This window comes from Neomonachus schauinslandi, chromosome 4 (assembly GCF_002201575.2).
Source record: "Neomonachus schauinslandi chromosome 4, ASM220157v2, whole genome shotgun sequence".
Classification (NCBI taxonomy): Eukaryota; Metazoa; Chordata; class Mammalia; order Carnivora; family Phocidae; genus Neomonachus; species Neomonachus schauinslandi.
In genome coordinates this window covers 139451735-139470900 of record NC_058406.1, presented here as the reverse complement: position 1 = coordinate 139470900, position 19166 = coordinate 139451735, and the positions used below count along the sequence as shown (strand labels likewise).

Here is a 19166-nt window from a genome sequence, read left to right as displayed (position 1 = left end):
CAGCAAGTTATTTTATGAAAATTGACAAACTGATTCTAAAGTTTATTTGGAAAGGCAAAAGACTCAGAATAGCCAACACAGTATTGAAGGAGAAGAACAGAATAGAAGGACTGACACTACCTGACTCCAGATCACTATAAAGCTACAGTAATCAAGGCATTGTGGTATTGGCAAAAGAATATAGAAATAGATCAATGGTACAAAATAAAGAGCTGAGAAACAGACCCATATAAATATAGTCAACTGGTCTTTGACAAAGATCAAAGGCAAGACAATGGATCAAAGATAGTCTTTTCAACAAATGGTGCTGGAATAACTGTACATTCACATGCAAAGGAAAAAATTAATCTAAACACAGACATTACACCCTTCACAAAAATTAAATCAAAATGAACTGTAGACTAAATGTAAAACACAAAACTATAAAGCTCCTAGAAGATAACAAAGGGTAAAATCTAGATGACCTCGGGTTTGGTGATGACTTTTTTAAATACAGCACCAAAGGAATGATGCATGAAAGAAAGAATTGATAAGCTGGACTCCTTAAAAATTTCTGCTTTGTGAAAGACACTGTTAAGAGAATGAAAAGACAAGCCACAGACTGGGAAAAAAAATATTTGCAAGATACATAAATGATAAAAAACTTATCCTGGGGCACCTCGGTGGCTCAGTCAGTTAAGCGTCTCTGCCTTCAGCTCAGATTGTGATCCCGGGGACTTGTGTCAAGCCCCACCTCGAGCCTGGCCTGGAGCCCTGCCTCATTCTGCATGTCCAGCCCCACATGGGGCTTCCTGCTGGGCAGGGAGCCTGCTTCTCCCTCTCTCTCTGCTACTCCCCTTGCTTGTGCTCTCTCTCTCTCTCTTTCTCTGTCAAATAAATAAATAAATAAATACTTTAAAAAACCCGTTATCCAAAATATACAAAGAACTTTTAAAATTCAGCAATGAGAAAACAAATAATCCAATTAAAAAATTGGTCTAAGACCTTAACAGATACCTCAGCAAAGAAGATATGCAAATGAAAAATAAGCATATGAAAAGATACTCCACAATGTAGGTCATCAGGTAAATGCTGATTAAAACAACAATGGGATATCACTGCATACCTATTAGAATGACCCAAATCCAAAACACCAGCACCAAATGCTGGCAAAAATATGGAACAATAGGAATACTCATTCAATGCTGGTGGGAATGCAAAATGGTACAGCCATTTTTAAAGACAGTTTAGAAGTTTTTCACAAAATTTAACACAATCTTATCTTATAATCCAGCAATTGCACTCTTTGGTATTTACTCAAAGGAGTTGAAAACTTTTATCTGCACAGAAACCTACACATACGTAACAACAGATGTTTATCCATAGCAGCTTTATCCATAAATGCCCAAACTTAGAAGCAACCAAAATATCCTTGAATAAGTGAATGGGTTAAATAACTGGTACATCCAGACAATGAAATATTATTCAGCACTAAAAAGAAATGAACTACTGAGCCACAGAAAGACATGGAGGAAACTTAAATGAATATTAAAGTCAATCTGAAAAGGCTACACATTGTATGATTTCAACTATATAACATTCTGGAAAAAGCAAACTGTGGATGCAATGAAAGATTCCTGGTTGCCAGTGGTAAGGGTAGAGGGATAGAAATGAATTGAATTCAATTGAATTAGCAGAGCAGGAGGATTTTTAGAACAGTGAAACTTTTCTGTTTGATACTATACTGATGGATACATGTCAAACATTTGTCCAAATTCATAGAATATACAACATGAAGAGTGAACTCTAATGTAACCTATGGACTCTGAGTAATAATGATGTGTCAATGTAGGTTCATCAGTTGTAACAAAGATACCACTCTGGTGGGGATGCTAATATTGGAGAGGCTATTCATATGTGGGGGCATGGCATATATGGGAAATCTCTGTATCTTCTGCTCAGTTTTGCTGTGAACATAAAACTGCTCTAAAAAAATAAAAATGAAATCTACTTTTTTTAAAGCAAGAACAAATTAAAGCCAAAGGAAGTTAAAAAAAAAAAAAAAGGAAATAGCAAAGATGAAAGCAAAAAGAAATGAAGTAGAAATTGACAAGTTAATAAAGCCCTAAAAATGGCTTTTGAAAAGATCAATAAAATTGAAAACATTATGATACCATTTTTATACTGGAATTTTTAAATCTTCATGTATCTTAATTTTTATATGTGATGGTTAATTTTACGTGTCAACCTGACACTAAGGGATGCCCAGACAGCTGGTAAAACATTATTTCTGGGTTTGCCTGTGCGGGTGTTTCTGGAAGAGATTCGCATTTGAATCAGTAGACTAAGTAAAGTAACTCACGTTCACCAATGTTGGTGGGCATTATTCAATCCACTGAGAGCCTGAATAGAACAAGAAGGAGGAGGAGGAATGAATCCGCTCTATGCTTGAGCTGGGACATCCATCTTCTCCTACACTAGGATATTGGTGTTCCTGGTCCTCAGGCCTCCCAACTCCAACTGGGATTTACTCCATTGGCTCCTCTAGTTCTCACATCTTTGGGTCTGGACTAGAACTATACCAACAACTTTCCTGGGCCTCTACCTTGAAGACGGCAGATCAAGGAGCTTCTTAGCCTCCATAATCATGTGAGCCCCATAATGTCCCTCATAATAAATCTATTTCTGTAAATCTGTATATAACCTATTACTTCTGATTCTCTAAAGAACCCGGGACTAGTACATTATGTGAGTTAGATTAACTGTTCTCATCACATTTTCCTCACATCAGTGTGTTGTAATTTGTTACTAGTAAAAAATTACCAAATTTTAGAGGAATTTTTTGTAATTCGAAATTATTCAAGTTTATTCCTATAATGTTATTCCCACTAAAATTCATTAGTAAATGTGTCTTACCTCTAGCTTTCCTAACAAACACTGTACACTGAGAGGCGTAACAATAAGGACTTATTTCTCATGGTTTTGTTTGCTGGGAAGTTCAAAATCAAGGAGCCAGCAGATTCAATGCCTAGCGAAGGTCCACCTTGTGGCTATATCCTCACATGGCTCAGAGAGAGAAGGTATTTCTCCTGTCTTTCCTTGTAAGGGTACTAATTCTATCCACGGAGGCTCCACCTTCACGCCTAATTATCCTCCAAAAGGCTCACCTCTTAATCCTCCTAATCTTAGGGATTCAGGCTTCAACAGATGAATTTGGGGGAAACACATTTAGTTCACTGCAGATAGGCTTTTCTGAAAGAGAAAAAAAACAGGTGACATCTTAAGTTATACTTTGAGAATTGTACATAAGTACTGATATCTCCATGGGAATATGTCCCAAATTTGGACATCACTTGTGATACTTGTTGAAGTAGAAGGGAAAAAAGTGAATCACTAAATTAGCCCAGCTAATGAAGTCCCTGTGTTAGAACATGGAAAGTTGTCAAAACAAAATTACTTGGAATAAAGTCACAGGACAGTGATCACAGGACATGATCAAAGGATTGAAGAAAACCAAGAGTCAGGTGTGTTGGCACTCACACCCATTCCTGTGTGAGAATCCATTAGATCCTAGGCCCAAGTTTATAGAGTTCTTTCTGAAAATAAACTTTGTCCTTTAAGAGAAATGTTTTGTGTTTCACATGAATCTTCCTGAAAACTTCAAGTGATGAATTTACAAGTAGTGTCAAAATCTTTCAGGGTAATATAAATTAAATAGAATTATATTTCTTAAATTTATATTTCCTTTGTCTCATTTCTGACCATCCCACATATATTTTTAAGTTCTTTCTTTGAATGAGGAAGACCATGACAATTTTACCTACCCAATGCAGAGGTATTGGAAGTAGCCTTGTGTCTGAGCAAGGATTTGGTAAAATATATTATCAGGAGAAATTGCCAACCTTCCTAACTCCATGGCTATTTTCTAGAGCATATGCATCTTCTATTCATTCCACAGCAAATTTATGAAGTGCTTAGTATGTGCTAGGCACTCTGCTGGGGACTTGGGATGCATCACTGATAAAACAGATGTCTTTGCTTGCAAAGTTTAAGATTAATTTTCCCAAAGCAGAATTTCAATGATTTTATAAGCCTGCTTATAAACTTTCAGTAGTTCCCCAGCTTCTGCTTTAAAAACAAATTCCTCAATCTTTCATTAAGAGAGTCCAGAAGCTGGCTCAAGCTATCTTTCCATGTTTTTCTCCCGTTTTTCACTTTCCTTGAGATGATTTTACACTCCAGTCAGACTGAGAGATTCTTACCCTCCAGTTTTCACCTAACCAGAATACCCAGATGCCTTCCTTTTCTGCCATCTTCCTTAGTCCTTCCAGTCTTTATTTTTTCCTTCCTCCCTTCTGATTCTCTCTCCCTTCCTACCAAGCCACTCTGCTTCCTCAGCAAACATTAATCAAATGTCTACTATGTGCTGGACACTGTGCTAGGTGCTGGGGAGGTAAAGACAGTTTTCTCTTGTTTCTACTCATTGAAATATAAAGCAATGCTTGGATTTGAGCACAAAATACAAGTAGAACTTGGGTGAGGCAGAAAAATGTTACACAAATATCCTTCTGCCCATCTATTGGCTAGTGTCAAGCTATAAATTCCAAGAGAACAGCACTATGCATGTTCACTTTTTTTTTTTTTATCCCCAGCACCTGGCACATTCCCTCTTATATGGCTGATGCTCAGTTAATAATTATTGAATGAATGAATGAATGAATGAGACCTAGCAATAAGACCACAAAATGACTTTAGAAGAAGAGTAATGGATGACAAAGTATTTGAGTTGCCCCAGGTTCCATGAAGAGAGGGACCTCGGAAGCCTTTAAGTCAGAATTATGAAACCAGTTAAGAGCTGAGTCTCAAGTATTTTTGAATTGTCACCCCTCTGAACTATCCCTAAACCTGCTAAGGATTGGGAGAGAAAACATTTATTTTAAAGGTATGCTTTTTGAATCCAGGGACAAAAAAAATTTTTTTCAGGTGTACTTCCTTTTATCAGGCAATGAATATCACATCCATTTCCCTCTTTCACTTATTTGCCAAGAAACTCAGCTAAACAGTGCTCAACTCAACTCCCTCTGAGCCTCAACTGTAAATGCAGAGGCAGATGTCTTTCCCATTGGGGTCTAGTGAAGATTAGATGTGATAACTGATGGCAAGAGCAGGGTTCATATTCAATTACATAGGAGAAACTCACTGAGGGCCGCTTCCTTAAATACTGCAGAGACCCTTTATAGTCCTGCTGTTTCAGAGATAGGACCAACTTTTTATAGGTTCTAATCATGTGATAGTAGCATGTCATACAATGGTAAGTGGCTGAAAATCCTTGCTCTGTCACATCTCTTTGTTTCCTGTCCTATAAAATAAGTATAATATTAGTATTTACTTTATAGGGTTATAAAAATAAATGAGTTAACAGACATAAGAGCCTTGGTGAACATTCTCAGCACAGACTTTTTTTTTTTTTTTTGGTTTCACAATTTTTCAGTTCATTTCGGTAAAAACATAATATAAAAGGCATTGCCAGCCTCTTGCCCTCCTGGGGATGATCCATCTAGCCTGTCAGTCTGGGCCGCTCCGGTGGTTCATAGCTCATCATGCGATATGTGCAGGGCATGGTCACATAGATCTGTTCGCTTGCTACAAAGTTTGTTTTTAACATTGTCAGCCTCTCGCGAAAAGAATTCAGTGAGTTCGTCCTCATATTCCTTCACAATGCTCTTAACACGCAAACTTGAGAGTACCACTGATGTCCGTATCAATCCGGATGCCCTGTAGGTCCAGTTCACTGGATTCTCCACTCCGGCCCACTACACGTATGTAGTTCTTGCGGTGAGTGGAAGGGTCAATCTGTTCCCCATACTCCTTCATCTGGTCACATACCTCCTCTAGCAGCTCTGTGAGGTGGGCCTCTGAGCGAGCATAAGGCACCTCCACCACTGGCTGGCTGCCATCCGGATTAATTCGGAAAGAGCCCATCTGAATGGTCTTCTTGGGATCCACCTGGGCTATTTCCCACTCTAGTTCATCCACCAGAGCCCTGCAAGCTCCACAGTGTAGATCCTGGTTCCTCCGGGCCCAGGCAGTTCCCAGCAGGGCCCCCAGAAGCAGGGCCAGACAGCCCCAGCCTTTCATCTTTAGCGTAACGGGGTTGCTCCACCTCTGCTCCCAGGGCCGCCGCCCTGGCCCAGGCGCTCAAGGACACCCGGACTCTCACTTTAGCTCTGGCCCCTCGCACCTGGCTGCTGGGGAGCAGGGCTGTCCAGGCTTCTCCAGAGCGCTCCAGCACTTTCCAGGCACGGGTGCCCCAGCGACTGCCTGACCCAGCTCCCTGCACTCTAATCGGGCGCCTAAGCAGGGCTCTGATGCGCTGCGGTGCGAGCCGTGAATATTGACTCATGTAACATTCTTGGTTGTAATCAACCCAGAGCCGTCATCGCCGAACAGCATAAGGATTAAGAGCAAGATCACTCAGATCAAGCTGCTTGAGTTCCTTTCTTAGGTCTACTAGTTTTTACTTTCTTTGTGAACTCAAGCAAATTAACGTCCCTGAGTTCAAATTTCCTTATTGCTAAAATGAAAATACTAACAGTACCCATATTATAAAGCTTTGTGAAGTTTAAACTAAATAATTGATCTGACACTTAAAACAGAATCTGGCACATAATTAAACACCCGGTGTTTCTTCTTATAATGAAAAAGTGTATGCCTCAAGGTATTCATGGTCCAGTAGGAGAGAGAGAAAGAGAAATGTAACAAATAATTACAACATAACATGGTAAGTGCTGATAGACATAACTATACTTCGCAATCGGAGTATGAAACTGATTTCTTTATGTGGAACATTAAGTAAATTACCACCTAACTGGTAAAGTTAACACAGTGTATTTACTCTGGGATACTACTACCATCATTTAATTACCTGATTGGAATAACAAATATTGACAAAGAAAAGGAAACCCCACTAGAGAAAATAAGCATTCTCTTAATGAGATGGCTTTGTTTTGATCATAAATAACTTAGATGTATTTCATTTGTTCTAGGTTTTCCAAAAGATTGTTCAACTGTGATAATAACAGTGGATCTGGCTCTTACTTCATAAAGGCAGAAAATGTGCTTAATTAAGATTGCACATCAAAACAGCCCCCTGTAAATGTGCTATTTTCACAGCTTACTTCACACCTCTTCTACCAGCACCTGGTAATTCTTTGTGTATTTTTGTCCTCCAAAAAAAAAAAAACAAAACACTGTCATCATCTCAGGCTGTGTCTAAATAGGTTGCATACACCCAAGAGTTCTGTGCTATTTCTTCACAATCATCAATCCCATCTGCCTACCCTAGTCCTTTTATTCTTTCCATTTTTTCCTATGGCTATGCTGGAAATATCAAAGAGCAGATATCACTTTGTATGAATATATTATTAGGATATGAAGTCAGGAATGTTTAAACCGAAGCCATCAGAACCAAAGTAAGCCTGATAACTTGTTGGGGTCTTAGAGTAGTGGTTCAGGACTGTTATTACATAAAGTAGTAATTACTGCACCTGGTTCTGCATATATGACTACCCATTCTTTCCTCAGGACCCTTTCCACATCTTAAGTGCTCAGTTATGGCTCAATGAAGGACAGGTGTCAGTCTATGTACTAGATATTGAAAAAGCCGATTTTTTTCTCATTTTTAAAATAAAGAGAAAAATGAGTGCTAATATTTTCTCTTCTCTCCCCCGTGCTCCCCACCTGTGAACTGCCTTGAACAGTCTCTGGATCATACCTAGATTATTTCTGGAGATCAGTGACTAGTGACACAGAATGAGCATAGGTAAACATATTGCATGTCCTGGTCTTGCCCGAAGCCCACTGTGCAAACTTAGTCTGTTGTTCATCTGTTAAATAAGGAATATGAAGTCATCCTCATGAAATTTTTGTGACACTTACATGAGATAATTATTTCAGTGCTGAGCAATCTCTTTTGAAGGGGAATTAGGTGCCTTAATTAGGATCTTGTGTGGTCTGAAGTCAGACTGCCTAAGCTCAAAGGCCAAGTCAGTAGTCCACTACTGGTGTAACCTTGGCGAGTTATGCTTTCCAAGGCCCATCTCCTCACTTGCTAAATGGTAAATAATATTGGTGGCACTGTCTTCTAGGGTTGTTTTGAGGATTAAATGAAACAACATTTGCAAAGCTCTTAGCACAGTGCCTGATATAAGGAAATTCTTTATGAGAGTTAGGTCTCATTTTCATGGTTATTCTAAGGATCAATTCAGAAAAAATAAAAATTTTTGCTGACAGCCTTCATTCAAAATTAATATAATTATATGATTATATATAATATATATTATATATAATATGTGCAATATACTATATAATATGTCTTATATGTTATATAATATATGCATATATAAGTATGTATTTTATATGTAATATATAATATTTTATAATATATAATTTTATATATATATCACATAATATTAATATATACAAATATATAAGTGAATATATTAAATAATATATTATACATTTAATGTATAATAATATATAATTATATATTTAATATATAATATATTTATATATTTTATTATATTATATACAATATAAAAATATATATATAATATAAAAACATATATTTTATATATAATATAGCCTTACAATTTAGACCAGCTACTCCATCATATAGAACAACAGTCACAAAGTGAAGTCTGGGACTCCTAGGGCCCTCCAAAACTCATTCAGAAGTACTGAGAGGTCAAAAGCATTTTCATAAAGATACTAGGAAGTTAGTTTCTTTTTCACTCTCATTCTTCCATGAGTTTATAGTGGGGTTTTCTGGGAGCTACGTATGTGATATTGCAACAGACTAAATGAAGAAGCAGCTATGAGAATCCAGCTGTCATATATTGAGCCAGATGTTACAGAGATTTGTAAAAATCTTTTACACTCTTCTCACTAAATTTTTTTGAATTAGGAAGCGATTTTTCGTAAACATATATTATTTATATAATAGGCTTTTAAGAACCAAATTAATAAATACTGAATATTTAAAGTTCTCAGCTGGGGAGGAGGAATTGGAAGAAGCAAGTCAAAGGGTACAAACTTCAAGTTACAAACTACAGAAGTACTGGGGATGTAATGGACAACATGATGTCTAGAGCTAGTGCTGCTATACGGGAAAGTCATTAAGAGAGTAAATTCTAAGTTCTCATCACAAGGAGAAAAAAACCTTTCTCCTTTTTGTCTTTTCTTCTTTCTTGTCTTTTTACTTTACATGAGAAGATGGATATTAGCGGAACCTGTTATAGTAATCATCTCACGATATAGGTAAATCAAACCATCATGCTAACACCTTACACAGTGATGTATGTCTATCATTTCTCAATAAAACCGGAGGAAAATGTTCTCAGTTTTAATTTTCAGTAAGGTAAATTTTGATAGATATAACCCATATAACCAAAGATTTGGGGGATCCCTAATAATTTTTGTGTAAATAGAGTCTTAAAACCAGAAAGTTTTGAGAATTGCTGATATAGAAGATTGCCGATGAAAAAGTTGACATCACTTTTAGCAACCAAATTTAGTGACACATTCTATTCTTTCAGCCTGGAAGTAGACCACAGTTGATAACATGAGATTAAGCTGGGGGCACAGAGCCCTCTAGGTGAGGCGGCTCTCAGATGCTGGTGTAAATGGAATGTTGGTAGGTGCCAAAGGATGAGTAGAAGGTAAGAGCCACAGCATCATGGTGGTTGAAAAGGGACCCAGAAATGTCAAATATCTTGCTTATGGTCTTAGCCCATTAGTGATGGAGCTAGAATACCAAATGGAGTGTTCCTCCTCTAAGTTTTTATCTGAGGGTGAGATTTCAGATATAAAGATTACAGACTTTTCAAGATTATTTCTGTCTTACAACTCCTCTGAAATGTAGTAGAAATAAATTACAAAACATGTGCTGATTAAATTGTAATTCTATCTGAATCTTACTATGAATCTCATTGTCCATTTTAACTAGATCTTGTAAGATCCACCATAGAGAGGCATGTTAACATTTTTCCCATTGTAAACTATCCAACATAAAGACATCATCATTTGTCATATTTTGTAGGTCCCCTTACAGAATTGTTCAACTTAGAATCTGTATTTTCCCTACAAAATGTCTTACATCAATGTCATATTGTTCTATTCCATCTATCTTGCCAAACTAAATAAAGAGATAAACTAAGGCAACTCAAACTACCAAAAATTGAGTTCATTTTGGAGTAGCAGAGGAACTGTAATTTGGGAAATGCAAATGATTACAATCTATAGGTGAGTCCATCGGTTTGAGGTGAACTGTATTTTGGGGGCAAGAGTGTAAAGAGAGAAGTCCAGCCAGAGTCCAAGCAGTAAATCCATTGGCGTGAGGATGGGGAGAGATTCCCGGTGGATGTTCATTGGTCAGGAGATAAAATCTGGTTTTCCGGAAGTCAGGCATTTATGGGAAATTAGTCTTTCAGTTCTTAAGTTTTGTTTTCCTGAGGTTGTGTGTGTGATTCTCCATTTCATAACCTCTAGTTCCATTTTAGATTAAAATTCTTTCACAATATCTAGTGATATTTAGGCTTTTTTCCTTTTCTATTTTTTCTTTTCTTATTTTTTTTTTTTTTTGAGAGGAGAAAGAGGAGAGATTGTTAAATATATCCCATAGGAGCAATGGCATATTTTTTCCCTTCTTCATCTCTCACTCTCAAATAATTGAAGATGACTGTAACCCATCAAATAACTAAAATTAACAGCAAAAGAATCTTCATTCTGATTGTAATTTCTAGAGGTTTAAAAGTGTATGCTGGGAGTTAGTGACTTAATTCTATTTGAAATCAACTTTTCACGGTGACTTGTGACCATGTTTTACTTTAAGCTGGTGGGGGAAGGGGGGATAATTTGTTCATTTCAATCATTTTTCTTTAATAGTAGTAGAAACCAAGTTTGAGTTTTCACTGTCCCCCTGTAGAGCTCCCATAAATTCTAAGGATATTTACATAATAATAGCTGTCAGAGATTCATAGGAAATTTTGAGGCAGCTTAGTCCTTAGCCCAGTACAGGCATTTCCAAAGCAACTAATAATTTAATAATGTTTTTGTCTTGCAAAAGTGATCTGCAGGCTTAATTTGCTCGTAGCCACAAAGTTAGCTGAATGCTTTTGCTTGTCCCCTGAAGTTTTCTTCTAGGTTATGACTACTACAATGATTCATAGAAAATATTTTTCAAGATGCAGCTTCCATCTTCCATGCTTTTTGCCGAAAATCTCAGAAACAAAAGTATCTATTGTGGGGGAGAAAAAATAGTTCTCTACTTTTCTGAGCTCTTGGCTGAGACTTCCCTGTAATAAAAGACACATTAGCAGAAGAAAGAAACAATTTTAATTACCTGTGGAAGCCCTACAAAGATATGAGACTCAAAAGACAGCCAGATAATTGAAGCTTGTATACCATCCTGAGCTAAGGAAAGGGATGGGGTCTGGGGCTTTAAAGAAGGGAATGCAATTCACCTGGCAGGTGAAAGAGGAAATGTTTGTCAAACAAAGTTTGCCTGGCCAGGTAAGTAGGTCTCTCAGATGCAAAAGTGATCTCTGATAACAGTATCTTTCTGGTACAAGTCCCGTTGCTAACATAAATTTCCTTTATAAATGTAGATTTCCCTTACAAAAGGTAACTTTCACTTTGTTTTCAGAGCTTCTCTTGTGTCTGTAGTTTCTTTAAAATAATCAGCTCAAAAATAATGCATATGCCAAAAAGTCATATTTTCAGTGACAAACTCTATTCCCCTTCAGTTGCCAAAACATATATTGGGTTCAGAACCCAGGTCAGAGATTTCTTGTCAAAACTGTACTGTTTGAGTAAGCACAGATAAAATTATTTGGCTCTATACTTTTCCGTAAATTCTAGAAATATCAATTGTTTCTAGAGAGTTGGGTTTCTCTGGAGGCTGGGAAACATGAGCAGTTCCTGGAATCTGCCTGGAGACTGGGCTCTTGGGAATTTGTCCAGCTTAGTGTCGATGTCCCAACCCCACCTCTTTTCAGAGACACGGATGCTATTTTACAATTTTGGTAATGGAGTTGTAACAGATCCGTTACCCTAATCTCTGCCCAGGGAAGACTATAATTATATAATTTCCAGGAGCTTCAGCAAATAATCTTGACCTAAGTCATCTTCCTTCTATCGCCGCCTCCCAAAACATACTTAATTGTTAAAATCTTTTTCAGACTCCTGATAAATACCAGGGTATTTATTGTTCCTTTGAAGAAAGGAAAAAGAAAAATTGTTCTCATGTTATTTTGTATTTTAGTTTCGAATAAACTTGTGAGAAAGAAAGCAAAACACAAGTTTGAATTATATTCCGATTAAACTCCTGGGGTTTTATGCATTCTGCAAATAATATCTAAATGACACAAGCAAAAACCCCAAAATTATTTAAAAAATAAAAACAGGAGTGCCTAGGTGGCTCAGTCATTAAGCGTCTGCCTTCAGCTCAGGTTGAGAGCCCTGCATCATTGGGTTCCCTGCTTAGCAGGGGAGTCTGCTTCTCCCTCTCCCTCTGCCTGTGTGCTCTCTCACTCACTCTCTCTCTCAGATAAATAAATAAAATCTTTAAAAAAATAAAAATTAAAAATAAAAACAAACCTGACGGTCTTATGTTAGTATATTGGAAAAGCCAAAGAGCTTGCTCCTACTTGGGGTTAATACTACAATTTGAATTTGGCACGTAATCTTACCTTTTCTGAAATTATTTTTAAGTACTGCTCCTTAGTGCTATTCCAGTTGAACGGGCAGTGGAACTTTCCCATATTTAAATTCTTTATTATAAAATGGTTTTGGGCACCTGGGTGGCTCAGTGGGTTAAACATCTGCTTCTGGCTCAGGTCATGATCCCAGTGTCCTCAGATGGAGTCCCCCATGGGAGGCAGGGTCCCTGCTCAGCGGGGAGTCAGCTTCTCCCTCTGCCGCTCCCTGCCTCCAGAGCTCGCACATGCGCACACTCTTTCTCTCACACACAAAAAATAGATAAGATCTTTAAAAACATAAAGTAAAGTGGCCTTAGCCTCTTTTTCTTTCCCCTCTATTAAATCATACATTTAGTTGAGAGATCTACTAGTTGACTGCATGCAGCTATGGGTTGAGTTACAACTGGGAGTTACTAAAAAAAAATAAAATAAAAAAAATAAAATCAGATAAGTTGGCTTCTCACTGTCATCTGGATGCCTTAAAGATAAAACAAAGAAGGCCTTTTTTTGAGCTTAGAAAATCTTCCAGGAAAACTTGTTTTTCCTAGAAAAAAAATGGTAAAGCTAATCAAAATGTCTCCTGCAAAAACCTGAAGTAAATCAACAAACATTTTCAAATAATGAATAAACTAGTATCCCACCATGTCACCTCAGTCACTCTTAAGGAAGCGTGGGTCAGAAAACACTCATCCACTGCTCTTTTAAGAACAATTGATTCGCACTATTTGGCTCAAACTCTAAAAAAGTAATTTAAAATAAAAAGGATATGGTAAATATGCCAATTTTGGCTACGAGCCACCCTGTAACATGTCAATGCTTATGGCATAATGTATCTCTACTAGATTAGTCATGCTTTCGGTGGAGATTTACAGGGACTGACTCATTTGGATTTAGGCTTAATCAAGCTTTTAAAATCCCTTCATGTACCATTATATAGCATTCACTCATTCATTCAACAAATATTTATTCAGTGCCTACTCTGTACCTTAGGCTAGGTATGTTGAAAGCTGGCTCCCCAAAATATTAACAACACAATCTGCTGACAAGACCAAGCTGAGTTTATTGAATTTATTTATAAGTGGCATTATCAGCTGAATCAAGCTGCAGTGGTGTCTCTAATGAGGAACGCAAAGTTGGGATTTACTGAGAATCAGTAGTTTGGTTTAAGGCAGGTATTTCAATGGGAGGAGGAGGAGGCTTGCTTAGGATTGGATAAGGATCAGGGTATAACAGTTTGGAATTTGTGGGAAGAGCAAGGTGAAAAATCTTTGAAGAAATCCAAAGAATATTCATCAGTTAAGTGCTGTGTTTCCTATTGTTCATAGGTCTTTCTGGAAGTTCACATCATGAACAGCCAAGTTATGTGCCTGGGCAAGAGTCTCCTGGATTGGGAAAGTCATGCTAATGAAAGCAATGGAATAGTAAAGTCATGTTAGTAATAGTCAGGAAGCTGTGTGTGGGAGTAAGGATAGGGATAGGTCATTCCCAAGCACTTGGGATACACCGGTGAACAAAATGACAAAAATCCTTGCCTTTGTGGAAATTTGCTTCCTAGAAATTTCAATCTACCTCAGACTGTGAACAAAAATGACTAGTTTAAATTATATGCCAGTCACTGGATTCTTTCGTAGTTCAAATTTAGAACTAGCCAGGTACTATTTCTTCATTAGGTTACCCAACAAGGCTTTTTGGATTCTTCCAGATGCTAGCCTTGAACTAGGTGTGACGGCAAGACTCTGATGTCAAGAATTTCATTGTCTAGTGGGTGACACCAGCTTGTAAATAGTTGCCTATAAAAATAAGCAGGGATCCTAAGAAAGTTATTTATCTGATAAAATTAGTATTTGTTCTAGCATGGTGTCCTACTTAGAAAAGTACTGACTTTACAATGGCAATTCATGAAAAGGAAAAGTAAATGGGTGAGAAGCTGTATGTGCAGCAGCTTTATAACCTGGTCCAAGATCGTTAAATTTGTTTCAAAAGGATTATGCATTTGAATAAGACCCAAGGTCATTGCATTTACTTGTTCTTATGACTAAGCATGAAAAAACTGCTACGGTGTCTCCTCTTCCCCTTCCCCATCTGTGCTGTTATTCTACAGGTGATCTTAACACTTAATTAGAAGTTAAAAAACTCACATGACTTCTACGTCTCGACAGACAGGGTAATGTGTGAAGTGACTAGGGAAGGCAATGAGAAGGCGGGAGTTGAGTTTAACTGGAGAAGGCGTGCTCTGTCTAAGTGTATTCACATTGCCCTGGGGGTGGTGCAGAGGAGGTACGGTCCAAAGAAACGTCTGTTGTCTTGATTCAGTTTGCCTATGACCAGCTTCTTAGCCTTGATTAACCTAAACAAATGTCATAGAATAGGGCTCTACTCCCAGTGCGCTGGGATCTCCTGGTAGATTGGGAGCCCTGTCTTGTTAGATAGCTACTATGCACTTTCCTGGGGTACCAGGGACTTGACCATCCTTCTTTTTCAGAAATTTTACCCATGTAGGGAGATCTCAAAATATAAGGCAAGTACAGGTATTATGGGCTTTAGTTTCACATAAAAGTTAATGCAGTAATCATTTCACTACAGTCTTTCTTCAGAGAAAAGAGAAAGATTAAAATTTTTTGGTTTAAAATATTGGTCAGTATGCCATACTTAATGAATATTTAATTCTTATACATCTTTTTTTAACATATAAATCTTCCAAATGTTATTCTATCCTCAGAATTCTGTTTGTACATATTATAAAGCCTAAAAAATAGATGGGTGTTCATACATTGTTACAGCTGAGGGGGATGTTCATGCCCATATAGGTCTAATCCCCCAGTTTTCAGATGAGTGAACAAAGCCAGAGAGTTGGATCAGTTCAATCCACATCACAAAGCATGTCAGAGGTGGAGCCAAAGTCTAACCCTGAGGTCTCTGCCCAATTGGTGCCCTTCTACCTTTCCTAAGGAGTGTTTCTTCTAAGAAAAGAGTCTGACAGGGTGCCTGGGTGGCTCAGATGATTAAGTGTCTGCCTTTGGCTTGGGTCGTGATCCCAGGGTCCTGGGACTGAGTCCCACATCAGGCTCCCTGCTTGGCCAGGAGCCTGCTTCTCCCTCTCCTTCTGCTCCCCCTGCTTGTGCTGTCTCACTCTCTCTGTCAAATAAATAAATAAAATCTTTACAAAAAAAGAAAGAAAAGAGCCTGATAAAGTAGATAAAACTATCTTCCTTTTTAAATTGTTTTTAATAATTAACAAAGTAATGCATACAAGTTGAAAACAAATAAGATAGAAATCTATAAAGTAAAACATTAAAGCTCTAAGTGGTCCCTTTCCTCATTCTCAACTGTATTCGTGCAGCTCTTTCTTCATGCACATATGTACACTCATTTGACTTTCGCTTGTTGTTACCAAAATGGGATTATACTTTTGCAATTTCATTTTCCTTCAATAATACATTATGGGCATCCTTCCACATATGCAGGCTACTTCTTATTTCTTTATCTGCAGAACGTTCTATGATAGGCAGGCCATGACTTGTTTTCAACAGTCCCTGATTGAAGGCAAGTACAAAATGTTTCAGTAAACATCTTTTTCATATATTCCTTATCAGCCATGCTAATATTTCTATAGTAGAGATTCTTAAATATGGAATTTCCGGGTCAAGAGGTTTTGCCATTATAAATTTTAGGTGCAAATTTTGGTAGCTACTACCAAATTACCATCCAATTAAAAAAAAAAAACGGTTACACCCCAGCCTCAGTGAATGTGAGAACTCTCCCCAACACTATCATGTACAGCATTTGCATCATCCTCTGTATTTATAGGAAGCACGTTCCTGAATCTTAACAGGAACTAAAATAAGCATAAAGGGAGGAATTCACTGAGCCAAATCTGAGAGGGGCAGAGTTATACTGGCCTTAAAGAAGTCTATAACTGGGGATTTGAATGTCACCAGAATGCACTCGCACCCTACCGCCCCCATCATGTCTTTCTGCATGCTGTATTGGCTTGTCTGGCTTCCTCGTGAGCTCTAACCTCAGTTTTTAAGAAATAACATCTGAGCTCATACCCTAACAGTTCCATAAACAAGAAGGAAAGGAAGCTTTTTTTTCCAGTTTTGTTTGAAAAGCCCTATGGTAGATTCTGATTGGCCAGCTTCCATCACGGGCTCCCCACTTGGGACAATTATTGGGTGCAGAAGGAGGGACATGCTATGACTGGATCAGCTGCAAGTGTGCACCCTGGCCACTCCCGAGCATGATACACTAAAAAGGGGGGAATAGTGTTGGACTGATTTATAAATATATATATATATATATATATATATGTATATATATATATATATATATATATACACCAGAATGTAAGTATATATGTGTACAGAGGGGTGTGTGTGTGTGTGTGTGTGTATTCATGATTAAATTTAATGGGTATCTACAATTCACTTACAGTGTTTGAGATCATGGTTCAGATTTTTATATATAAAATAATTTTAATATTTATTTGTTTAATCATCATTTGTTCAGATGTTTAAACAACTTCCATGGATGACATCTCTTAGTCTAGAATGTCTGTGTTCTCTAAAGGTTTGTTATAACAAGTTTAGAGTGAAGAAAGAACTGCAAATTTATATTAGAAAGTTTTTTATTATATCTCCACAGAACACATCTGAGCTATAAAGAATATAAAATCCCAGTAATAGTAGAATTTGTCATAAATACCGCTTGTTTTTGGCCTTCAGTACTTTCCTAAAACTTGTCTGACAGAGTGAAATCCAGGGTTTTACTGTTATTATTCTGGTACAGTTAATCAAATTTAGTTATTAGTGTCTAATCACTCAGTAAAGCCTCATAAAATAGGAACATGAACGCAGAGAGTCATGATAGTTAATTCTCTTTTGGACCCCACATGGAAGCTTACTGACTATTCTGACATTGGAATTGCTAGATCTGTGTGGTAGGGTCCGCTTTGACTCTTACAGTGTATGCACATGGGAGGTCAGGTAGTGTAGCCGGGTCTCTGAATCCAGACTGAGAAGGTTTGAATTCTGGCTATGATACTCGCTAGCTATGTGACCTTGACTAAAACATTTAACACACTTGTCTCCATTTTCCCCCTGTAAAATGGGGATAAAAATGTCATTTCTCTCATAAATATGTGTGGACTGAATAGGTCAATATGTGTGAAGTACCAAGTACATAATAAGCAAGCAACCAGTCTTCCTTATTATCATTATTAATTAGGGCAAGTTTAAACCACAGTTTTGTAAGCATAAAATTCAGTTTTAATTATGTACCCATAGAGGTATTATCAGTATTAATGAGATGGTGTTTATGAATTCCTATTATGAACTATATTATAAAAAGAAACCAAGTTATCATTAATTGAATACTGACCATGTACCAAGCACTGTTGTAAGACTTCCCATGTGTTACTTCATTCACTCCTCACTGTGACCCTCTGATCCCATTTTAAAGATAAAGAAATAGAGGCACAGAGAAGTTAAGGCACTTGCCCAATGTTATAAAACTAGTAAATGATGGAACTTGACCTTGAACCTAGACATTTAATTCCAAAGCATAAATGTTTAATCCATTTCACTATGATGCCTCCACAGAGAAACACAGCTAAGGGCAATCATAAGGGAAGGTCTTTCAGTTATTTTTGCAAATGCCTAGGTAACCTTCAGATGCCCTCATCCAGGGCAGCAGAGGGACAAGGAGTAGAAGAGCAGAAGCCTGGGTTTGCACTGTGGCTCTGCTCCTTAGTAGTTATGCAAACTGGGGTTAGCTGAGTGGACCATCACCTGGCTCCCCTGTGAAGAAGCCCCCCAGTTTCCTTAAATTGAATAGGATTTGCATTCTAAACTTCCTTCACACAGTGGTGGGCAGTCTGCAAGACTGCACATGGAGATTGTTATGCTGGAAAGTAGGCAAGGTGAGCGTGGGTGGCAGGGGACCCCTTGAAGGAGAGGAGCCCTGGGTGCCAGGGTTGTGGAGGGAAGGTCAGATGATTCCAGCCCTCAACTTTATTCCATTAAATCCACTCAACAAGCCTACGAGGAAGATATCCCTGTTATAATATCACAAATGGAGGAACAATTACCTCTAAAATTGAATACAAAGTTCTAGGACTGGAATAGCTCTAAATCCACACATGAATTTGAGAGAGATTTTTTGGGGGGAGGGTGCCATAAGGCACCTTACATCTTACCATAAACAACATTCTAAAATTGCTTTGCAAAGCAAATGGACTATGTGTGTCTAGCAGAAAAAAAGAACAGAAAGCAAATCTGTTCCTTAATAGCTTATTGCTACCCTGATGCGGAATATATGTGTCATCACTCTTCCTCTACATTTTGCCTGTCAGCTTCTCCACAGTGGCATGAGTACTCAGTCCAGTCACCCAAGCTCAGTGCCTCCCACCCAGCCTCTGAGGGGGACCCG

The 19166-nt window shown here is 37.8% G+C and overlaps 1 protein-coding gene across 1 annotated transcript; it reads right to left on the bottom strand.

Annotated features, from left to right (window-relative positions):
• Nucleotides 1-5567: 5567 nt before the first annotated feature.
• Nucleotides 5568-6119, bottom strand: LOC110579044 (protein canopy homolog 2-like). Its single transcript, XM_044914247.1, is given in 2 exon segments — nucleotides 5568-5705; nucleotides 5707-6119. Coding segments are annotated over 2 exon segments (549 nt in total). The 5' UTR covers nucleotides 6118-6119.
• Nucleotides 6120-19166: the final 13047 nt, after the last annotated feature.